This window comes from Kogia breviceps, chromosome 2 (genome assembly GCF_026419965.1).
Source record: "Kogia breviceps isolate mKogBre1 chromosome 2, mKogBre1 haplotype 1, whole genome shotgun sequence".
NCBI lineage: Eukaryota > Metazoa > Chordata > Mammalia > Artiodactyla > Physeteridae > Kogia > Kogia breviceps.
This window is the reverse complement of record NC_081311.1, coordinates 64,613,691-64,638,620: the sequence shown is the minus strand read 5'-3', so window position 1 is coordinate 64,638,620 and position 24,930 is coordinate 64,613,691. Positions and strand designations below refer to the sequence as shown.

Genomic DNA, 24,930 nt, shown 5'->3' with positions numbered 1-24,930 from the left:
CATTTGATGTCGATCAAAACATACCATTGGCCATTTAGTTAAACAAAAAAAAAAATGCAGTATGCTTGTGCACATATACCAGTTACTTTACGTACAATAAAGGAATGGGGAACGGGAATACGAAAGAATAGAGAAATTATACTGTAGTAGTCAGGGTGTGGTGGAACCAAATTGCGGTTTTCTAATTGAGAATGTCTTCTTGGTCTGGAGGAACAGAATTCTGGAGTAAACTCGCAGGTTTCCTTTTTACTTTTTTTTTTTTTTTTTCCCCCGTACGCGGGCCTCTCACTGCTGTGGCCTCTCCCATTGCGGAGCACAGGCTCCGGACGCGCAGGCTCAGCGGCCATGGCTCATGGGCCCAGCCGCTCCGCGGCATGTGGGATCTTCCCGGACCGGGGCACGAACCCGCGTCCCCTGCATCGGCAGGCGGACTCTCAACCACTGCGCCACCAGGGAAGCCCAGGTTTCCTTTTTAGTAGACACCCCATCTGCTGCTGGAACCCGTCAATTGTATCTTCATCCTCCATTTCCAACTGTGCAGGTGTGTGTTTCAATGATTGGCTGCCCGTCCAATCGGAATCTGATCTGCCTCATTGACAAACCCTGTCGTTCACAATAGGCTTTCTTAGTTTACTAAGTGGTGTATGCCTCTTAATCTTCGACTGCACCACAGAACCGTCCTGCCCCGCCACCTTCAAATTAATATGATCGTTGTTCTCAGTCTTGACTCCTTCCTTGGCTTTTCTCCGGCCATGGCGAGCGCCGTGGCAGTCCCCTCAGCTGCCGCTTCACGGAAGAGAAACGAGATCCGCACCGAAGGAGCGCGCAGGCAGCCCCGGCAACGGCAGCTGAGCGGGGCGGCGGCGGCGGCGAAGGCGGACGGTGCCTCTCCTAAGTTGTTTTACGTTCGGTTTGTTCAAAGCGTTCAGTGACCCAAAGAAGGCCCACGCTTTGCATGGCGTCGGCTGGCATGTCTCTTAGTCTCTCTTAAGCTATATTCTCTCCTCCCCCGCTTTGTTGTCTTGTCACGAAGGCTCTGAGGTTTTGAAAAACATGAGATTGTAAACTACTTGAAATAATGGAAGTGTATCCTTTATCTTTGTATCTTCCTCTTTATTACCCAGGGCAGTCCCTGGAATTCAGCAGGCTGCGTATTTGTTCTTGTACTATAGATACTTCTACAAAGCCTCATGTTTTATTCAGATCCTCTGTAGAATGTCGAGGGAACTGCATCTGTTTAGGCCCAAACCAGGGTTGGTTGGTACCGACTTGAACATCTAGTCCTCCTGTCCCACACTTTTGTTCTTTATCATCTTGTTCAGGGAACCATTTCCTTGCTTTTGAGTAGCACGGTGGTGGCATTCTAGAGGACACACAGATGAATAAAAGGTAATCCTGGATCCCTGCCTTTGAGAAGCTTAAACAACTGGTAACAGGTAGACTGTCAGAAGGGGGAAAAGCAGCACTTTGTTTCACAATCCATGATGATTTCAGTGTGTGAAGGAGATGCCTTAGTATCTTTTTTCCCCTCCCCCCATAATAAAGCAGAGAAGAGAGACTTGTACCTAGAAGGCACGGGGCCTCACTGGAAACAGAATTCCTTTGAGATCTGGGCACCTGGAATAGGGCCAACTCATTTTTGATCAGATTTGCATAAATAATGAGATATGAGGCCCAGCTTTATACCCTCTGCTGTAACAAAACCGGGTAAACCCTGAAACTGGATTTGGCAACTTGTCTCAGGCCTCCATACTTTATTTGTTGGTGTCAGGGAAAGACTTAATCTCACTTTCCATGTTTCAAATAATAGGAATTTTGCTGACTTGCTCTGGCTGCAGGGCACTTAGTTGCATGCCTTCTCTCTTTTTTTTTTTTTTAACATCTTTATTGGAGTATAACTGTTTTACAATGGTGTGTTAGTTTCTGCTTTACAACAAAGTGAATCAGTTATACATATACATATGTTCCCATATCTCTTCCCTCTTGCATCTCCCTCCCTCCCACCCTCCCTATCCCACCCCTCTAGGTGGTCACAAAGCACAGAGCTGATCTTGTGCTATGCGGCTGCTTCCCACTAGTTTTCTATTTTGCATGCCTTCTTGACAGGCTGCTGCTCCAGCTTTCTTTCCAGAAGTAATATTTTCCAGCTCTGAGACCTGCCCTCTGATCCTGACTTTAATGGGGAGGTGGAGTGATGGAGTCTACTCATTTTGGTTAGAAAACTTACTGGCTTTGATGACTCCAGTGCAGAAGAGCCAGCTGCCTTTACTTCCTTTAACTCAAAAATTATTGGGGCCACTTTTTAATTGTAGAATATTTGGAAAGTATAGAAAAGCTCACAGAAAGAAATAAAAATTGCTTGTAATCCCACTATCTAGAAATAACTTTTGTTAACATAATCTTAATTATTCCAGTTTTCTTCTCCCCAGACAAAAATGGGATTGTGGGGTATTTTATTTTATATTATTTATTTATTTTAAAAATGTATGTATTTATTTTATTTTTGGCCTCATTGGGTCTTTGTTGCTGTGCACGGGCTTTCTCTAGTTGCGTTGAGTGGAGACTGCTCTTTGTTGCGGTACACGGGCTTCTCGTTGCAGTGGCTTCGCTTGTTGTGGAGCACGGGATCTAGGCGCACGGCCTTCAGTAGTTGTGGCACACGAGCTCAGTAGTTGTGGCTCATGGGCTCAGTAGTTGTGGCTTGAGGGCTCTAGAGAGCAGGCTCAGTAGTTGTGGCTTGTGGGCTCTAGAGCGCAGGCTCAGTAGTTGTGGTGCATGGGCTTAGTTGTTCCGTGACATGTGGTATCTTCCTGGACCAGGGCTCAAACCCGTGTCCCCGACACCGGCAGGTGGATTCTTAACCACTGTGCCACCAGGGAAGCCCTAAGCGGTGTTTTAAATGCTTTATGGATATTAATTCCTTTAACGAAGTAGGGAGGACCAGAGTGATGGGAAGTTTGTACTGGCTCCTTGACCAAACTATATAGTCAGATTCTTACGAGACCTCTTTTTTCCTCCTTTTTTTTTTTTTGAGACCTCTTTTTAAAATTTTATTTATTTGTATTATTTTTATTTATTTATTTATTTATTTATTTATTTATATTGAGGTATAGTTGATTGATGATATTGTGTTAGTTTCAGGTGTACAGCATAGTGATTCAGTTATATATATATATTCTTTTCCATTATATGTTATTACAAGACATTGAATAAGTTCCCTGTCCTATACAGCAGGTTTTTGTTGTTTATTTTCTGAACACTCTTTTTGACTAGGCCTCCACATTGGGCCTCATCCTATCTTCTGCCTGCCCTGCCCAAGAATATTGCTAAATCACTTTAGTGCATATCCTTCCTTGATAATTGATCAAGTTCTGCATCCCCCAACCCTTGAGGTGACTTTAGCAAGGACCCTCTTAGGTCAGTTTAGCAAGAATCCCCCTATCCTTGATGTCACCTATCAGTAATTTTCTATCCACTGACTTCCTCACTCTGTTCCTTGGCAAAAAGCCCCAGCTTCTTTGCTGTCTTTGCTTTACAGCTATCTTTGCCATCTAGACTTTGCAATAGTCTTGAACAAAATCATCCTTACCATTTTAACAAGTGTCAGAATTATTTAAAAAAAAATTTTATTGGAGTACGGCTGGTTTGCAATGTTGTGTTAGTTTTTGCTGTACAGAATAATTTTTTTTATCACTTCTCACATCAGAATCATGGGGTTTCTTTTTTTTTTTTTTTACATCTTTATTGGAGTATAATTGCTTTACAATGTTGTGCTAGTTTCTGCTGTATAACAAAGTGAATCAGGTATACATATACATATATCCCCATATCTCCTCCCTCTTGCGTCTCCCTCCCACCCTCCCTATCCCACCCCTCTAGGTGGTCACAAAGCACCCCGCTGATCTCCCTGTGCTATGCGCTGATCTCCCTGTGCTATGCGCTGATCTCCCTGTGCTATGCGGCTGCTTCCCACTAGCTATCTAGTTTACATCTGGTAGTGTATATATGTCCATGCCACTCTCTCACTTTGTCCCAGCTTACCCTTCTCCCTCCCCATGTCCTCAAATCCATTCTCTACATCTGCATATTTATTCCTGTCCTGCCCCTAGGTTCATCAGAACCGTTTCTGGTATTCTTAGCCTCTTAGTGTTCCAAGCTAAGGACTTTTTTCTTCAATGTTTATTTTCTTTTTTGGTCCCTTACCATTGAGAAGATAAAGAAGTGAAATGTTTAAAGGCAAATCAGAATAAGCTTTGGGGATATCTGGCTCTCAGGCTCTGATTTTGCACCTCTTAGGACCTCACTGGGCTCCATGATTACTGAAACTGCATTAGAGTTCCTACTGTTGGGAGTGAAGGTGGAGCTGTAGAATCATGAAGCTGGAAGGGACGCTAAGAAATCCTTCAGGTCAGCCAAGTATTTTTACTCCCATTTTACAGATTAAGCTACTGTGGTCCAGAGTCTTGTCTAAGTTAAGCAGCTAGAATAAAGAAGGTAATGGTTTTTCTTTAAAAAGAAATGGCATTGTGACTTCCCTGGCAGTCCAGTGGTTAAGATTCCGTGCTCCCATTGCAGGGGGCACGGGTTTGATCCCTGGTCAGGGAACTAAGATCCCACATGTCATGCGGCACGGCCAAAAGAAAAATAAAAATAAAGTATGCTGCTGCTGATTTTAAAGAGAAAAAGAAAGAAAAAAGAAGTGGCATTAAATGTCCTTCCCTTTTAAGAAGTGGCATTAAATGCTCCCACCTCCTTTTCTCTGTCCTTTGAGTCAACACAGTTGCTTAGGAAAGCCTCACATTTCTCTTTGATAAATAGAAACAAAAGTCTCTACAGCTTTTATTTTCCCCCGATAAAGGGAAGAAATGTGCTGTAGAAGCAGAAATGGTCATAATAAAGAGAACCCAGATATAAAATACTTTCTAAACCAGCCTTAAGCGTCAAGGCTTGATTTTCTGAGTTAAGGGGAAAGAACATCAACCTGATGAATTTTGGTGTGGAAAAAATGAGGAGATGGTTAATTCTGAGTATAACATGAGTCTGTAAACAGACTCCAGAGAAACCACTGAACTTCAGATGCCTGGGTAGGTGAGGCCTGGGTGCACGTGTTCCTTGAGGCTTTGCTCTGGGCATTGACTGTTGGACACCAAGGTCTTCCTGTGATTCACTCTCAAACCAAAAATGCTTTTGTGAATGGTGACACCAGGCTAGCAAGAAAGCAAGAAAAACAGGGTTATCGTGGATCATGCACTAGTTAAATTAGATTTGATTCAGGTGGAACAAATCTATGGCCCAGGTGCTGGGCTACATGCTGGGTTGCAGAGATGAATCAGGCAGAAGCTTGGCCCTTAAGGAATCTCAGGTTGCCTGATGAGACAGGTAACTAAATATTACAGCCTTTAACACACATGTGTTATAAGAGGGTTAATGAGGTGCTCGAAGAACAGACTTAATCTTCCTGGATGTGTCACAGGTTTTACAAGCTGGCCTTTGTAGTATACCACCTGATGGAAAGGGGAAAGGCCTTCTAGGCAGAGGGGATAGTGTAAGCAAAGATGTGGGAGCATGTTTGGGAAGGTGTGTAATTTTGAGTAGCTGGAGCATAAGATCCTGGGTGTGGATTGGAGGAGGAAGGCAGGGATGGAAATGGAGATGAGGCTGGACAGACAGGCTGGAGTAAGTGTGTGAAGAGCATTGAATGCTCTCCTTAGGACAGACACCAGGCAGATGTGAGCATCAAATGATCCAGTTTATCTTTCTAACAATTATAGTGTAGCAAGAATGAATTTGTTCCCCTTCAGGTCCAGTTTTCTAAACCAAATAAAATCAAACTCCAAGTTCCATTTGCCACAGTTGTCCATGTCTTGGCATGTTTTGGGAAGTACACTCCTTGGAATTGTCAAAAAAAACTTGGAGGTTTACATGATACCCAGAAAATGGGGAAAATGAGGGCCTGATCTTTTTCCTGGGGTGCTCATTTTAGTTACCTTGGTACCTGCCACCACACAGTACTGACGTCAAGGGCTGCTCCTCTCCTTCCACTGACCACCAAGTTCCAAAGCTGTGTCGGCTCAGATAGGCTCCTGCAATGGTCCTGACTTCCTTGCTTGAGACACCCTTTCACTGTGGTTCTCAAGGCTGATGCCTTGGAGTTTACTCTCCACAAGTATCAAGTGTCCCTCCATTCGGGGTACTCTTGGGAAAGGCATCCCCCAGTAGGGTCACTCTCTCAATTCAGTCAAAGGCATTAGCTTCCCTTTCCCTTCTCTCTAGGACAAGCCATCTTAATCTTCCTCAGTGGTCTTGAAGCCCAAAGCTCTTTACCGATCCTGTGTCCCTTCCCATGAAAGGCCACTATATTTTTGAAGTCAACAGCAAATTGGATGAGCTAAATAAATCTTCACAAAAAGTGATAATGGGAGAAGCAATGCATGTGCCCTTAATGGTGACTTTGGAGACATAGTCTTCTCTAAGGTGGGATTGTCTGGGCAGGAATTTCAGGTCTGATAAGGTGGCCAAGAGAGAGATCATCTGGAAATATGAGAGGGGAAAAGTGAAGTCAGTTGTTGGCAGTTATTTACTCTGGAAGGAATAAATTGGACAGTTGTTATCATATTTCTCAAAATGACCAGAGCTAATCTCTTAATGTTCTGATATACGTTTTTGAGAGCATATTTTGAACAAGTATTTGCACATGGTAAACATAGTGGAAAATAAGCCTCCCTTTTACCCTGTCCCCTGTTTCTTTCTCTGGAGGTAACCACTGTTATCATCAGCTTCTTATGTACCCTTCCAGAGATCTTCCAGCCACACATGAATATATGTGCCCTTTTTCCTTTTCCTTTCTTCTTTCTTTCTTTCTTTCTTCCTCTTTCTTAGTTTCTTAATTTCTTTCTTTGTAAAAAAATCATACTAGACCTATTTAGTTTTCTTCTTTCCTTAAAATATATATATATGGGATATTGTATTGTATCAGCATGTAAAGTTTTGTCTTATCCTTAATGACTGCATAGCATGCCATTTGGATTTGTATATAATGTTAGAATTACTTTGTCCTTTCTCAGGCATAGAGTCCACTGCGGGGGGGGGGGGGGCGGAATCCTTCCATCTTGAGACTTTCTAGTTTTTAGTTTGACTATTCTGTGCCTCTTTAAGTGGAGAATGATAACAAATTCATCTTCTAAAATGTTTGTTTCTGGTCTGCAGAGACCCCAAAGATGGAAGGCCCTTGAGAAGTTCCAGTTTCTCTAGTTTTGCCATGTAATACAGGCCATTCAGGTTGGAGGCCTACAGTTTTCCTCTTAACTTTTAAGACATGTTCCATTTTGTAGGAGTTTGGAAATATTTGGATGGTAGCTGTTCCTTTGGGAAAACAAGTGACTATGTAGTTGACTGTAGTTTAAAAGTTTCCCCCTCACATTCTTTCTCCCTTCTTTTGTTAATTGGACTAGCTTAAATAAAATAATAGGACAAATTTCACACATCTGAACAAAAGTTTCCACAGTTTAAGGCAGCTCTACCTCATAATTTCAGGCCATGAAACCTCATAGCTGGGTCTACCTGCCAGTAGCCTTGCAGCTACAGGCCTTGCTAGTAAGGGCCTGATTGTCTCTGTTTATTTCCAGTTCAAATTCTTGGGACAGAGACTCAAGCTCAGGACAACTTTTCACAGCAGACCACAGGTCCAATGAGTCAGGGTGATGGTCTCCTGCTTCTCCCTCTAGCCATTTGTGTGGGGAAGGAGAAACTGGGATCTCTGCTTCACCACCAGCAGCTTTGTTCTCATGGGCAAGCTGCCTAAATTTTTTTTTTTTTTTTTTTTTTTTTTGCGGTACGTGGGCCTCTCACTGTTGTGGCCTCTCCCGTTGCGGAGCACAGGCTCCGGACGCGCAGGCTCAGTGGCCATGGCTCAGGGGCGTAGCCGCCCCGCGGCATGTGGGATCTTCCCGGACCGGGGCACGAACCCATGTCCCCTGCATCGGCAGGCGGACCCTCAACCCACTGCACCACCAGGGAAGCCCTCTTTTGTTTTTCTTTTGTGGAAGATAGGGCTCAATATTACCCCTTTCAGAGGGTTAATTTTGAAGATAAAATTAGATCACACATGTAAAACTTAGTACAGTTCTAGGCACAGAGCAAGCTGAGAGTAAATGGGAATTATCATTATCATTATTATAGAAAAGACACTGTAGTAGATGCTAGAGATACTGAGATAAAAGTCCTAATTCCCCAGGTTGGGGAACACAGGAAAGTCATCTTTATCATGATGGAGAGGTGGAGCTTGGCCCTCCCTGTGTAGGCTATACAGACATAGACATTTAGTTCATTTGGGCTCTCTTCTGTATTTACCCATCCATCCATCCATCCATCCATCCATCTCAGAGTCAGACTTCACATGTGAGATGGTTGTCTCACGTTTGCATGCTTATTTGAACTGAAAATTGTGTCAGACTTATATGTCATAGGGAACCCTGTCTTGGAAGTTGTCTGACTCCATTTCTTACTGTGTGACTGGGAAATACTTCTTAGTCCAACCTACCTTCGGTTACCTCATCTGTTAAAAAATGAGAGAGAGAGAGAGATACTAATAGAAGCTAACACAGAGTTGTGAAATTAAGGCCGCCAGCATACAGTGTTCAGTAAATGTTAGCAATGGTTATTAACATCACCTATCACTTACTGTGATAAGTGACTCACTAGGGGCAGAGAGCAGATTATCTCGAATTATTGTAGTTGTTATTGATAACTGATAAGCTGAGGGAGTGGGAATCTGGAGCGACCCCCAAGTCTCATCAAGTCCCTCTACTCCCTCTTATAGTACTGATTGTACTAAGAATGTCCTTCCTCTTCAGGAGAAGCCCTCACCCAGTGCAACAAATAAGGGTTCCAGCCTTTCTGTCCCTCAGCTTCTGAACTGTACCTTATGCTCCGAGGTGCTGGGTTAGAGTCTGCTGTGACAGATCACAAGTGCCTCTCCCTTCACTCCTGGGGATTCTTTTCGGAATCCCCATCCCAACCCAGGCCTGAATCCCAGGGATCTCACCACTGCGCCTCGCCAGCCATTGGGGCTGGAACCCCTGGATCCCTTTCCATCCCTTACACTTTAACTCTGTTGGATAACCCAGGAGCGAGGCCAGACCCCAGAAGCTCAGAAGGTTATGAAAAAGGTCCTTAGAATTGAGTCCCAACTCCTCATTTTACAAGACAGTAAACTGAGGCCAGAGAGGGAAAGAAACTTATGCAAACTGATTAGAGGACGGAGACTCAAATCTGGGTCTCCTGCTCCCGACCCGAGCGAGTCTGCCCCTCGTGGCCTCTCTCCCTGGGGGCGATCCCAAAGCCAGGGCGACGGCGGCCATCCTGGTCCTGCCGGCTCTGAGGAACCCTGACCGTACCGTTCGCGCCTCAGTTGGAGGCGGCTCGGCTTCCCGGGGACTGCGGGGCTACCCTAAACCTTGGAAAAGCCCCAGTGAGCGCCCATCGGGGGAAGAGGAGCTCCGGACTGCCGGGGAGCAGAGAAGTGAAGGGAGTCGTCCGGGGTGGGAGTTCGGGGACTGGGTGGGCAGAGACCTGGCTGGGGTGTGGAGAATGACCTGGGAACTCAGAGCCTAGAATCCCCTATTGGGCTCCTGCGGGGGTAGAGCGCTGGCCGTCCCAGCCTGCGAGTCCCGCCCCACCCCCAGCCGGGCGCGTACATCGGCCCCGCCCCCTGGAGTCCCGTTCTCCAGGCAGCAGGCGCCGAGCGCAGTAAGCAGATCCCTCCCGCCGGCCGCAGCCACCCGTGTAGCGCGGTTGCCGAGCCCGGCAATGCGTTAGGCTGCGGGCCCTGGCCGCCGAGGCAGCATGGCCCGGCCCGTGCAACTGGCGCCGGGCTCCTTGGCGCTCGTGCTCTGCAGGCTGGAGGCGCAGGAGGCGGCGGGGCGCGCAGAGGAGCCGGGCGGCCGTGCGGTGTTTCGCGCCTTCTGCCGCGCCAACACACGCTGCTTCTGGAACTCGCGGCTGGCGCGCGCCGCCTCGCGGCTGGCCTTCCAGGGCTGGTTGCGGCGCGGGGTGCTGCTGGTGCACGCGCCTCCGGCCAGCCTGCAGGTGCTGCGCGACGCCTGGTGCCGTCGGGCGCTGCGCCCGCCGCGCGGCTTCCGCATCCGGGCGGTGGGTGAGTGTGGGGCCCAGAGCGGAGGGCGCTCCGCGCGAGCTGCGGGACCGAGCCCCGGCCACCGGGTTGCGTGCGCCCGAGGCTCAACGCTGAGGAGCCGGAGGTGGCGGTGGGGGCCGAGGGGTTGGGAGGACAGACTGAGTGGCTGGAGGAGGGCCGTCCTCCTAAGACATTCCCTCTTGCTGGCACACAGGAGCTTCGGCCTCTAAGATATGCCTGGGCGCTGCCCTGAGCCGACTCCAGTGTGACTCCATTCCTCAACTCTTTCAGCCAGTGGAGTGCACAGGGTCCTGGTCGAAGGAACTTTCTACTTGCAAAAGTGATGCTCTAGGGAGAGAGGTTTTGGGCCCGGGGAGCCAGAGTTGCGGTCAGGAGACAGGGGCCTCTGTCTTGGCTCCATGGGGGTGCTTAGGAAGGGTGCACCAGGGGCTGGCCAGATTCTACCGATTGTGAACTGGCTTTAAAAAAAAATTGATTAATTAATTAATTAATTTTTGGTTGCGTTGGGTCTTCGTTGCTGCGCGCGGGCTTTCTCTAGTTGTGGCGAGCGGGGGCCTACTCTTCGTTGCGGTGCGCGGGCTTCTCACTGCAGTGGCTTCTCTTGTTGCGGAGCACGGGCTCTAGGCGCGCGGACTTCAGTAGTTGTGGCTCACGGGCTTAGTTCCTCAGCAGCATGTGGGATCTTCCCAGGCCAGCCCGAACCCATGTCCCCTGCATTGGCAGGCAGATTCTCAACTACTGCACCACCAGGGAAGTCCATTTGTTTGTTTGTTTCAAATTACAGACAGGGAGCGGACTACAGGCTGTGGTTTTCATGCCCTGCTCTACTGGATGCTGTGGTGGTCTTGGATCAGGGCCTAGCGGAAGGTTTGGGGTTGTTAACTGCTAGGGAAAAAGAAATAACAAATGGCGCTGTGGACACATCCCATCCCATTACCTAAATAGAATTCCTCCTCTCCAGTCTTTTCAGAGAGCCCGTTTGTTAGGAGACAGACAGCAGCTTTTTGCTTGTATAAAATAGCTTCTCATTTGAGACCTTAAACCACTGTACCGCCGAGTGGTCTCTGTTACCTACTGAACTCGGGTGTCAGCTCCTTATTACAGGCTGGTTCTGTCTGCATTTAGTGGGGTTGTGATGACCATTTGATGGTGTGCTGTTGACAAGTCACCAGTTGTTCCGGCCTCAAATTTTGACTCCTACCAAGCAACCCCTCTCTGTCTCAGTCCATAAATCATCCTAGGAGGAGGAGGAGAAGGAGCAGCAAATAAAAAACATTTGTTTTAGTCCTCAGGTATAAAGCAGCAGTGTAGCATGAGGCACTCGATGTTGTGTATCATCTAGTCAGAGATGATGTCTCCACATCCCAGGCCAGTGAGGTTACACCTTGGCTTCTCACCTCCATGCATCCAGTTCTGTGTGGTCCTCTACCCCCGACCCCCACCTTTCTTCCCTTAAGCGCAAAAAAGAGCTCAGTTGCAAAGCCACATACACACATTTCATTTCCTTTTATTTGCAGGAGTGAGTGAAGAAAATAGGTTTCTGCCGTTGACAGCGGGTGAGCCAAGTAGGCAAGCCAAAATTCTTAAAGGGGAAGGGGTCTTTCAGACAGACTGGATGAAAAACTCTTTTCAGTTCTGTGTCCTCAGAGTTTTTCTGGTTTGAATTAGTGGTTGCATTCTCTGGTTCCCCCACCCCCTTTCAAAGGGTGAGCATAGAGCACATTGCAGAGAGGGAGTGGATGGCGTTGGGGGTCTGGACCTGAGGGTGAAATAGAGAGGGCCTGTGCTAAGCCAGAGGCAGCCGTGATGCCACTACCTGGGGTCCAGCCAGCAGAGGTGAATGCTGGTTCCTGGGTTGGCCCTGTGTTCTGCCATCTGAAAGATGCAGTGGACAAAGTGAACGTATTATCAAGTACTCTGATTCTCTGCCCACTAGGTAGTGCTGCCTCATTGCACAATTCAGGATGTGATGGACAGTGTAGTCTGTGGAGGGTGCAATACAGTGGTCTTTACACTGGGTCATCTCCCCTGATGTGGGGCTCTTGGCAGGAATGATTTTGAGGTTTTTAACAGAGTCCTGATAAGAATTTGGACGATTAGCTGTAATTTGTACAAAACCAGCTCTTAGGACATTTTGAGGAGCAAAACGGGGAAAGATCTTATTTGATGCTAGTCGGTGGATGCACATGGGGAGGGAGGTTTGTTTTGAATAGAGTTGCTAATTACCACTCTAACTTGGGGGTCCTTGGGTCAGATCAAAGGAGAGGAGGCATCAGTGCAGCCCTTGGGCCATCTTAAGAGTCCCAGAAGGTGGTGAAGGCAGGAGGAGCTGACTTATCCCAGAGAAATTGGAAGTTTCAGTCTGCTTGCTTTCTCAAATCTGGCATCATTGGCTTCCAGAGGCTAAAATGGGCTTCCACGAAGGCAAGGAAGAGCAGCTGAAAACTATTGCAGGTTCTCCTTCCTCTCTTGCTGTTACTTTGTAGGAAAGAGCAAAATTCAAGAAAAAGACAAAAGAATCAATTTGGTCAGATCAATTTGGTGTCTTTGCTATAGATTTTGTTGTTGTTCTGTTTTTTAAGGCTCACATACTCCTACATAAGAGCATTTGGGCATGGGGAATGTTGCTTATCAGCTCAGAGAAAATGCAGGGAGGGGAGGTGGGGTGGTCATCAGCTTTATAAACCCATTGTGCTCCAGGAGTCCTTCTCCTGGGCTTCTGGACCTGGGGCTCATGGAGGCCTCATAAGATATGAGGAAGGAGTGCCATGGCCAAGCAGACAGGAGCATCCTGAACCCCAGGGACAGACCTGAATTTAAGGTCTGCAGAACTTTATGTTTTCTCCATGTTTTGTGCCTCTTCTTTCCCTCTTCACTTTCTCTACCTCAGCTTTACTCTTGATGAGAAAAATAGTTTCCAGGCTGACAGCATTTCCCTAAAAAGGGGACAAAGGATCTTTAGCAGGATAACCAGGAGTTTGTGCTCTAGTCCTCAAGTGTTTTCTGTTTCTCTCTCTTTTTTTTTTTTAATTAGCAAATGACCTTAACAAATGAAAGGGTTGAGCTCTGGAAGCTGGAGGGAGTCCTCTGCTTCCCAGGCTGAGCCAATGCAGGTGGTACAGGTGGGGGACACCTGTGTTTGTTTGCGTGAATCAGTTCTTGCTAGAGGACCACACCCACTGGGGAGTTGAAAGGTTAATGATGGCCTCCTGGGGTAAGGGAGGGATAGCTACTTGGCCAAAGTAGTTTGTTCCTCGAAATTTATAGCTGAATTATCCCCACTCTTTTAGATGAAAGGCAGTGTGGCCTTTCATCTTTTTTCATTGAAAGAAAATAAAAATAAAAATGCCTGTGGGGAGTTTCCTGGTGGCCTAGTGGTTAGGATTCTGGGCTTTTACTGCTGTGGCCTGGGTTCAGTCCCAGGTCGAGGAAAGGAGATCCTGCAAGCCATACAGCAGGGCCAAAAAAAGAAAAAAGCCTGTGGTTTCTTCAGAATACTTGCTTCATTAATGTATTCATATGCTAGGTACTGTTCTAGTTTTTTTCTATGTTTTAATGTATCTTTCAATTAGAGTTGCATGTGTTCTCGGAGAAAATGGAGTCTGCCTGTTTATTTCATATTCAGTTCAAGAGGGGATAGTTGAGGGGCTTCCCTGGCCGTCCAGTGGTTAAGAGTCCACACTCTCACTGCATGGGGCATGGGTTTGATCCCTGGTCAGGGAACTAAGATCCCACATGCCACACGGTGCTGCAAAAAACCAAACCAAACCAAAACAAAAACAAGTGCCCAGGAAGAGTAGAGGCCAATCACTCTTACACTAGGTATAAATTTCAGAATCTATTTTGGGATCTTGTTTGGGAGAAGAACAGCTCAAGGGTACCTGGTGCCTGATGGTACAAGAGTTGGGCAAATGACTTATCCTTATCTGATTTGGGGAGTGTCCAAAGGGAGTGTGTAGAGATGCTGAGGAGAGGGAATGGTCCAACTCCTATTCTTCCTTGTTTCTGAAGTCCTATCATGAATTGGCAGTAGGGCATTCTGTTGGGTTTAGTAGCTAACGGAATTTTTAAAGTGAAATTCGCATTTAGTGAAATGCACAAATCATAAGTATAGCATTTTTCAAGTAATATACATGAATGTAACCCAAGTTTCCAGCAGGATTTAGAACATTACCATTACCTTAGAAAGTTCCCTCTTGCCCTTTCCCAGTCAGCTCTTCCCCCACCCTCAGAAGTAACCACTGTTCTGATTTTTAAACCGTAAATTAATTTTTCTTGTTCAAGAGCTTCAAGTAAATGGAATCATGTACTATGTACTCTTTTGTGTGAGGATTCTTTCACTCAGCTTCATGATTCTGAGATTCATCTCTGTTGCATTACTAATTTGTTCCTTTTTACTGCTGAGTAGAATTCCATTCTATTAATATACCACCGTTTATTCATTTACCCCTAAATGAACTCCTGGGATGTTTCCAGTATGGCTGTTATGAAAAAATTTTTATGAATATCTGTGTTCACATTTTTAAGCTTTTATTTCTTTTGGGTCCTTAGGAGAGGAATTGCTGACTCATTGAGTAGGTTATGTTTAGTTTTATGACACCTTTTTTCAAAGTGATTGTACCATTTTACACTCCTACCCATGAAATGAGACATTTTGGTTGCTCCACATCTTTGTCAACACTTGATGTTGTCAGTCTTTCTAATTTTGGCTATTCCGGGGGTATATAGTGGTATCTTGTAGTTTTAATTTGCATGCCCTAAAGATTTTCTCCTGTGTTTTCTTCTAGAAGTTTTATAGTTTTATGGTTCTACATTTATGTCTGTGATGCATTTGAGTTATTTGTGTGAATGGTATGAATTGTAATTTGAAGTTTTGGGTTTTTTTGTCTTATGGGTGTCCAATTGTTCATGACAATTTGTTGAAAAGACTAGCCTTTCTCATTGAATTCATTTTGTAATTTTGTTGAAAATCAGTTTACTATATATGTGAGGGTCTATTTCCATTCATCTTGAGTCTATCCTTTCACCCAATACCGTACTTACTGTACTTTTTAGTAAGACTTGAAGTCAGATATTGTGAGTCCTCCAACTTTATTCTTCCTCCAAATTGTTTTGGCTATTCTAGGTTCTTTGTTTTTCCACATAAATTTTGGAATCAGCTTGTCAATTTCTAAAAAAAAAAAAAAAAAAAGCTGAGATTTTAATTGGGATTGTATTGAAACAATAGATCAATTTGAAGTTAGATGAGAAATTCATCCTGGTTTTCCCCAAACTTCCCTGGTTTTAGAAATGATATTCTTGCATCTTGGGAACCCCCTCCATCCCAGGCAGACTGGGATGATTGGTCACCCTTATTTGGGGAGAATTGACATCTTAACAATTCATGAACATGGTATAACTCTGCTTGAGTGTTCTTCATTTCTCTCGGCAATGATTTGTACTTCTAAGTGTACAGGTCTTGAATATATTTTTAAATTTATGTTCCGGGCTTCCCTGGTGGCGCAGCGATTGAGAGTCCGCCTGCCGATGCAGGGGACGCGGGTTCGTGCCCCGGTCTGGGAGGATCCCACGTGCTGTGGAGCGGCTGGGCCCGTGAGCCGAGAGGCCACAACAGTGAGAGGCCCGCGTAAGCAAAAAAAAAAAAAAAAAAAAAAAAAAAAAAAAAAAAAATTTATGTTCCTAAGAATGTTTTTGGATGCTATTATATATAGAATTACTTTAAAATAAACTTTTTATTTTTGAATTATTCTATTTTATTCTATTCTCTGCCACAAGGCATGTGAGATCTTAGTTTCCTGACCAGTGATCCAACCTATGCCCCCTGCATTGGGAGTGCAGAGTCTTAACCACTGGACTGTGAGGGAAGTCCCTGGAGTAATTTTATATTTACAGAAAAATTGCAAAGATAGTACAGAGTTTTACATTCATCACCCAGTTTCCCATAATGTTTTTTACCTTACCTTTTAATTCACATATAAAATTAACCATTTTAAGGTATACAATTCATTGGGTTTTAGTATATTCAGAATGTTGTGCAATCATCCCCATTATCTAATTCCAGAACATTTTCATTACCCTCAAAAGAAACACTGTACCCCCTAGCAATTTCTCCCCATTCTCCCCTCCCCTGAGCCCCTGCCAACCACGAATCTACCTTCTGTCTTTATGAGTTTGCCTATTCTGGACATTTCATGTAAATGGAATCGCACGTAAATGTGGTCTTTTGTATCTGGTATATTTCACTTAGCATAATGTTTTCAAGGTTCATTTGTGTTGTATCATATGTACTTCATTCATTTTTATGGCTGAATAATATTAATTGTATGGATATAGCATGTTTTACTTATCTGTTCATCAGTGGATGATTATTTGGGTTGGTTTCACTTTTTGGCCGCTATGAATAATGCTGCTATGAACATATGCTGCAAGTCTGTGTGTGGACATATATTTTTACTCTTGGGTAGATCCCATTTGGTTATTTTTTGATAATTTGTTTCTCTGATGAGATTTCCAATTTGTTTGTTCATTACAAATATGTTTTCTTTTTAAACTCTTTCAGCATAGTTATACCAGCTTCTATAAAAATCCTTGTCATTCTAATAGTCATCTCAGGGTCAGTCTTATTGGTTGCCTTTTCTTTTGAATGGTTCACATTTTCCTGTTTCTGTGTTGTTTAGTACTGTGGATGGTATCTCTGATATTATGAGTGATATGTTTTAGAGACTCTGGATTGTTATGTTCCTCTGTAGAGTTTGATTTTTTTGTTTATCAGGCAGTTAATGTGGCTGGGCTCAAATCTCTGAACTCTGTTTCCCCTGTAGTAAATGGTAGCTAAAATCTCTTAAAGTAGGCTGGTTATGCCCTCTGCATGCATAGTTCATAGTTCACCCATAGAGTCAGACTGAGTTTATATGCAGACTTTGGGGTTCCACCTCCTTCGCTCAGTCCTTTCTAGCATCACTTTCTTGCTGTTGTAGCTGCTCCAAAGTGGCCTTAGATTCTTTAAGCCAGTAAGACCGGCTTTTGGGTTTCTACCAAAGTTTTAGCCTCCTGGCCTGGCTCCTAATGGAGCCTGCCTTTAGGTGAAGAGCTCTAAAAAGAAATGGGAAACTTATCCATTGCCATTTCCTTCCAAGAGAACCACCCCTCCGGTTTCTACCTGATTTTGTTTGCTTTTCAGTACCTTCAGGTAAAAGCTTTTCTATTTTGTCCAAAGGTTATGGTTGTTATTTTCAAGAGGGTTAGTCTAGTAGCATCTTGTCCACCATTATTAGAAACAAAACCTCGTTAATGAATGTTTTTAGGTCCTGTCTTTTCCTCTTTTAAAATGTCATGACCATGGGACTTCCCTGGTGGTGCAGTGGTTAAGAATCTGCCTGCCAATGCAGGGAACACGGGTTCAATCCCTGGTCTGGGAAAATCCCATATGCTGCGGAGCAACTAAGCCCCTGCACCACCACTACTGAGCCTGCGCTCTAGAGCCCACGAGCCACAACTACTGAGCCCACGTGCCACAACTACTGAGCCCACGTGCCACAACTACTGAAGCCCGTGCGCCTAGAGCCCATGCTCCACAACAAGAGAAGCCACCACAGTGAGAAGCTCGTGCACCATAATGAAGAGTAGCCCCTGATCGCCGCGACTACAGAAAGCCTGTGCACAGCAGTGAAGACCCAATGCAGCCAGGAATAAATAAAAAATTTTAAAAAAATGTCATGACCATAAAGAAACTAATGGTCATGACAAGGTCATTTAGCCAGTCACTAAAACAAATGCCTCTGTTCCATCTCTTCCTTCTCCCAGACAGACCTTGGTATTTTTCCAAGTCTTTTCTAGCTTGATTATCCCTTTTCTCCTGTTTGGTGGTATGTGGAATAACTCTTCCCATTTTGCAGACAGGAAATGGAGTCAAAGCTGTGATGTTGGTGGTGTTGCTTGGGTTTCTTGTCTTCCTCTCTGTTTACCACCAGTTCTCCCAGGGTTCCTGTGGAAGCTCCGTTATTTGTCACCAGCCAGAGTCCCAGCAATCACTCTCCCCCTGAGGCTATCAGATTCCCACCAGGCCTTTGGTCTACTCCAAGGTCTGGGAAATGGCAGAAACAGCTGCTCTGACCATGCCCCTGCTCTCACCTCCCTCCTTCCTACCCAGGATCTTTCCAGCCATGTTTTTCTGGCTTTGTTCTGCCAGATGTTGCCTTTTACCTTATTCTGCACAGGGGCAGCTGAAGGATTTAGTCTAAAAGAGCCAAAGGGCTCACAACAGGGTGTCTTGTAGGCATATTCTTGGTATCAAGCTGGATGATCTGTATGTAGCATCTGGGTAGTTAATAAGTGTCCTTGGCTTCATGTTTTGATTTGGCAGCTGGTGCATGGGAGACGACACTTCTAGTTGCTGCCATGTAGCGTTGAGGTCCAGTGGGATGAAAAGCGCCATCAACCTGAAAATCATCCTGGAGTCCTCTTCCTTCTCCCTCATCCCCAGCCAATAGGTCACCAAGTTCTACAAGGCTTAACTCCTCAGTTTCTCTCAAACCCACCCCTTCCTCTCCATTTCTACTGCCAGGCCTTTGTCCAAGCAAGATCTCACCATTTCCTACCTGAATTTTGGCTCTAGCCTCCTCCCTTTTTGTGGTGCCACCTCCTGTCTTGCCCTGTATGCTCCAGTTCATTCACCATCCTACAGGGAGACAGACTCACAGCATCTAAAATGCAGATCTGATTCTGCTCTTCATCTGCTGGAATCCCTTCTGCTTCTCCCCTTATCTTTTCAGGAAAAGTTCAGAGCCTTTAACATGTACTGCAGGGCTCTCTAATCCAGGTCCAGCTTGAGCTTCCCCTTTATCCCCACCTTCTGAGACGTGCCTGTCTTCCTATATCAGTTAGGGATCAATCAGAGAAACAGAACCAGTGTGAGATATGTATTAAGAGATTTATTACAAGGAATTGGCTTTGCGTGATTGTGAGGTCTGGCAAGGCAAGTCCCAAATCTGTAGATCTGGCCATCAGGAGGGGCAGGCTGGAACTCACAGGCACAAGCCAAGGCCGCTGGGCATATGTGGGGTTTCTTCTTTTGGGGAGCCTCCGTTCTGCTCTTAAGCTCTTTCAACTGATGGAAGCCTCGATTATGTAGAATAATCTCTCTTATTTAGGTTAATTGATTATAGCCTTTAATCACATCTATAAAATAGCTTCACAGCAAAGCCTGGGTTAGCATTTGATTGAATAACGGGAGCTGTAGCTTAGCCAGGCTGACATATAAGACTGACCATCACACTTCCCTTCAGCCAGACCTGGGTGCTGTGTTCTGAACAAACTGGGCTCTCACATAGGCTGTCTTTGTATGCTGTGCCCTCTACTGGGGGCCTGAGATGGGTGCTCTTCAGTTTCTCCCATGTCTGCCATGAGTAGAGTCTCCAGCACTGGGTATATTTACATGTCTGTTGCTCTCCAAGAAAAAGCAAACTATTGAGTCATCCTTGAGTTTCAGACACTTCCATTCTTACCTCTGCTGCTGGCTGAGGGATGAATGTCCCAGAAAGTTTGGTGGTCAGCTCCAGACTGTTTGTTTTAAAACATGGTCATCTTCCTTCTTTCATTGTACCATGCATTGAGCCTCTTAAATACCCCTGTGGATCTCACATAGATTACTACTGAAGAACACCAGCACAAAATTATCTTCAGTTGCAGACAGCAAAACTGAGACTTGAAGAGTCACTGAAAGCTGTAGTTTAAAGTTTCCTGATCACCCAAAGCCACTTTGGTTAGTAGGGAAAACTCAGGTTCAAATTCCTGCCCTGCCACTTACTAGTTCTGTGACCTTGAGCTAAATATTTACCCCTCTCAGCTCTATTTGTCTTCATAGGTACAAATGAGGATTTAATAGCTGCTTTGCAGGTTGTTTTGAAGAAAAGGTACCTGAGGCATTCAGCCTGTGCCTTGTCCAGAGTCAAAGTCAGGAAAGCAACAAACACACGGGAATCTTTAGCACGGAGGGAGAAGAAATTGTGTCTAAGAATTCTCATTCTCTCGATAGCCTATCTCCACTGGGACCTGTGCTGATTATTGCTGGTCTGGCACATGTTTATGTTCAAGATCTCTTCTGTCCTTTTGTCGTGTGCTTCCTGTCCTATGTAAGACCCTTGGTGCTGGTCAGGTCCACAGCCCTTTGAGCCTTACCTCAGATCCAAAGGGTGCCTGGTGCTGTAGAGAGAGCCCTGAACTGGGATTCTGATGCCTGAGTTTGGAACTAACCCTACTGCTAAGTTTCAGGGAGCCTTCAGGTCAGTCACCTCATTTTTCCGGGTTGCTGGGTCTTCAGCTGTGAACAGTCCAGTGCTCACTTTGGCTTTGCTGATTGGCTCAGGTTTCCCAACCCCTGGCTTGGCACTAACCTGTGGCTAGATCAGCCTGCCAGTCACCTGTGTCAGGAGGCCCAGGGAAGAACAGACAAAAGCTCACATTGAAGTTGCTTAAGATATTTTCCACAATCAGGGAAGTTGCACCTTCCCCTTATTCCTTCCCAGACATCTTGATTCTTTAACAGCATCCCGCTTTGCGAAGCGTCTGAAGTCGCGAGGCTGTTGGAGCGCTCCATGCTGGGCCTCCGTGCTCACACAGTCATTTGTTAGGTATGCGTTGAGCCTTTACTGTGTGCCTGGCCCTGTGCACACATGATTCAGAGGGACAAAAGGCTCATGCCCTGACCTCAAGGAGCTCATAGACTAGGGGTCAGGTGGACAAGTAAGTGGTACAGAATCATATGGAGCAATAGAAGGACAGCTGACCAAGAGTCCCATGCATGTGTGCATGTGTGCATATGTTTCCAGGAGAAAGTGATGCCTGAACTAAGATGGAAAGAATAAGTAGATGTTAGCTTGATGAGAAGCACATTTTAAGAAGAGGGGGGGAGAGGGCACTTGTCCCTGGGCATGGCCCACGTGAGGAACCACAAGCAGCCGAGCACAGCCAGAGCATGGAATGGGAGGTAGACGTGGCATGAAGGGCCTGGAGAGGGGCTGGCCTGTGACAGGCCTTGACTGCTATACCGAGGAATAGGAATGTGGATTTAAGCCTGAGGCCACTGAAGAGTATCAAGCTGTAGAGTACATGTATGTGTGTGTGATTACTTTCATAATCCTATTTAACATGATACAATGTAGATGTTTCCCAGCCTTATGTGTGTATTATCTTCCATAGGGATTGTTGCCTGCACTGGCGGTGCCTTCAATGGGTTTACATAACCCCTGTGGTCCACTGCAGTTTATGCTGTTTGTGCTCATTAAGTGGTTACTCTGTCATCTGAGTAAGGCCGTAGAAAGAGCCCATAGGCCATGCAGGACACCCAAGATCTAACCCTCTGTCACTAATCTGATGAATAACCAGCTTCTCATCCAGTCCTCTTGGGGCCTCGGTTGCCTTGTCTGTTGGCAAGCCTTCTACCTGCCCTTTCCACTTCACAGCATTGGCATCAGGCTCAAATGAGCTACTCTCATGAAAACACTTTGTAAAGTACAAAGTACAAGCACCAAGTTATGCTTCCATTTATTTCTTATCTTTCATCAATGTTTTCAGTGTACAAGTCTCTCACATCCTTAAATTTATTCCTAAGGATTTTCTTCTTTTGGTACTATTGCAAATGGAATTATTTTCTTAATTTCCTTCTCAGATAGTTCCTTGTTAGTAAATAGAAAGGCAACTAATTTTTTTTAACATCTTTATTGGAGTATAACTGTTTTACAATGGTGTGTTAGTTTCTGCTTTACAACAAAGTGAATCAGTTATACATATACATATGTTCCCATATCGGCAACTAATTTTTATATGTCGATTTTATATCCTGCAACTTTACTGAATTTGTTTATTCATTTTAACTGTTTTTTTGTGGGGTTTTTAGAGTTTTCTTCATATTTGATCATGTCATCTGCAAATAGATAATTTTACTTCTTCCTTTCCAATTTGGCTGACTTTTATTTCTTTTTCTTGCCTAATTGCTCTGGCTAGGAGTTCCAGGACTATGTTGAATAGAAGTGGTGAGAGTGGGCATCCTTATCTTGTTTCTGATCTTAGAGGAAAAGCTTTCAGTTTTTTCCCATTGATTATGATATGAGCTGTGGGCTTTTCTTATATGGCCTTTATTGTGTTAATTAAGGTTAATTTAAGGTAATGTTCATGGAATGGAGGACTTAATATTTTTTAAATGTCCATGCCACCCAAAGTGATCTACAGATTCAGTGTGTTCCCTATCAAGGTCTCAATGACAACCCTTAATAGCCAAGACAATCTTGAGAAAGAAGAACAAACTGGAGGTATGATGCTCCCCAATTTCAAACTATATTACAAATTTACAGTAATCAAAATGGTATAGTACTGGCACAAAAACAGACACATAGATCAATGGAGCAGAATAAAGAGCCCAGAAATATGCTTATATGATCAATTAATCTATGACAGAGGAGGCAAGAATAGACAATGGGGAAAAGACAGTCTCTTCAATAAATGGTGTTGAGAAAACTGGACAGCTACAGGCACGAGAATCAAACTAGACTACTTTCTCACACCATTTACAAAAATAAACTTGAGGGGTTTCCCTGGCAGTCCAGTGGTTAAGACTCTGTGCTTTCACTGCAGGGGGCATGGGTTCGATCCCTGTTCGAGGAACTAAGCTCCCACATGACGTGTGGTATAGCTAAAAAAAAAAAAGAAAGAAAGAAAGAAAAAGAAATGACAAAAATAAACTCAAAATGGGTTAAAGACTTAAATGTAAGACCTGAAACCATAAAACTCCTAGAAGAAAACAGACAGTACACTCTTTGATATCAGTCAAAGAGCATTATTTTTTTGAATATGTCTCCTTAGGCAAGGGAAACAAACTACATCAAACTACTAAGCTTTTGCACAGCAAAGGAAACTATCAACAAAATAAAGAGGCAGCCTACTAAATGGGAGGATATACTTGCAAATAATATATCTGATGAGGGGTAATATCCAAGATATACAAAGAACTCATACAACTCAACATCAAAAAAAAAAAAACTCAATTAAAAAATGGACAGAGGACCTGAATAGACATTTTTCCAAAGAAGACATACAGATGGCCAACAGACACATTCAAAGATGTTCAACATCACTAATCATCAGGGAAATGCAACCCAAACCACAGTGAGATATCACCTCACACCTGTCAGAATGGCTATTATCAAAAAGATAACAATGGGAATTCCCTGGCGGTCTGGTGGTTGGGACTCAGTTCTTTCATTGCTGGGGCCCAGGTTTGATCTGTGGTTGGGGAACTAAGATCCCACATGCCACGTGGTGTGGCCAAATTAAAAAAAAAAAAGACAACAAAAAACAAGTGTTGATGCAGATATGGAGAAAAGGGAACCCTGCCACTGTTTGTGAGAAGTAAATTGATACAGCTACTATGAAAAACAATAGGGAGGTTCCTCAAAAAATTAAAAATAGAACAACCATACCCTCCAGCAATTCCACTTCTGGGTATTTATTGGAAGAAAACAAAAGCACTAATTAAAAAAACACTAATGTTCATTGCAGCAGCATTTACAATAGCCAAGATATGGAAGCAAACTAAGTGTCCATCAATAAATGAATAAATGAATGAATAAAGAAGATATACACACACACACACACATATACACAATGGAATTTTACTCAGCCATAAAAAAGAATGAAATCTTGACATTTGTGACAACATGGGTGGACCTAGGAGATATTATGCTAAGTGAAATAAGTCAGACAGAGAAAAACAAATACCGTATGATTTCACTTACATGTGGAATCTAAAAAACCAAAAAGTTGAGAATTCCCTGGTGGTCCAGTGGTTAGTACTCTGTGCTAACTCTGTGCGGAGGGCACAAGTTCAATCCCTGGTCAGGGAACTAACATCCCACAAACCATGCTGCATGGCAAAACAAAACAAAAAATTAACAAGTGTCACAAAACAGAAGTAGACTCATAGATACAGAAAACAAACAGATTGTTGCCAGAGGGCAGGGGATTTAGGGGAATGAATGAAATAAGTAAGGGAGATTGAGGTACAAATTTCCAGTTACAAAATAAATGAGTCACAGGGATGAAATGTACAACATAAGGAACATAGTCAATAATATTATAATAACTTTTTTTTAAAAGGGAACTTTATTATTTATTTATGGCTGCCTTGGGTCTTCGTTGCTACACGGGCTTTCTTTAGTTGCAGCGAGAGGGGGCTACTCTTCATTGCAGTGCATGGGATTCTCATTGCCGTGGATTCTCTTGTTGCGGAGCACAGGCTCTAGGCACATGGGCTTCAGTAGTTGTGGCACGAGGGCTCAGTAGTTGTTGCTCACGGGCTCTAGAGCACAGGCTTAGTAGTTGTGGCACACGGGCTTAGTTGCTCTGTGGCATGTGGGATCTTCCTGGACGAGGGCTCGAACCCATGTCCCCTGCATTGGCAGGCGGATTCTTAAACACTGTGCCACCAGGGAAGCCCTAATATTGTAATAACTTTGGTGACAGATGGTAACTAGACTTTGGTTCTGATCATTCTGTAATGTATAGAAATATTGAATCACTATGTTGTGCACCTGGAACTAACACAGTGTTCTAGGTCAATTATACTTCAATAAAAATATAAATAAATTGGGACTTCCCTGGGGCTTCTGCAGGGGGTGCAAATTTGATCCCTGGTTGGGAAACTAAGATCCCACATGCCACGTGGCACGGCCAGAAAGTTAAATTTTTTAAAAAATAAATAAATAAATTTTTAAAACTTAAAAAAA

General features: G+C 44.4%; 2 protein-coding genes across 4 annotated transcripts in view; one reads left to right on the top strand and one right to left on the bottom strand.

Moving 5' to 3' along the window:
* Positions 1-24,930, bottom strand: part of TYSND1 (trypsin like peroxisomal matrix peptidase 1) — a 1,185,869-nt gene that overhangs the window by 62,013 nt on the left and 1,098,926 nt on the right. The window lies entirely within an intron of this gene.
* The window catches only part of STOX1 (storkhead box 1), a 52,650-nt gene continuing 37,485 nt past the window's right edge, over positions 9,766-24,930 (top strand). For 2 of the 3 annotated variants that reach the window (XM_059052675.2, XM_059052678.2), the window contains exon 1: positions 9,766-10,153. In XM_059052675.2, coding sequence (XP_058908658.1) covers positions 9,844-10,153 — 310 coding nt within the window. In that variant the 5' untranslated portion in view covers positions 9,766-9,843. The remainder of the gene's footprint in view (positions 10,154-24,930) is intronic. The other variant, XM_067025514.1, reaches the window with a different exon arrangement.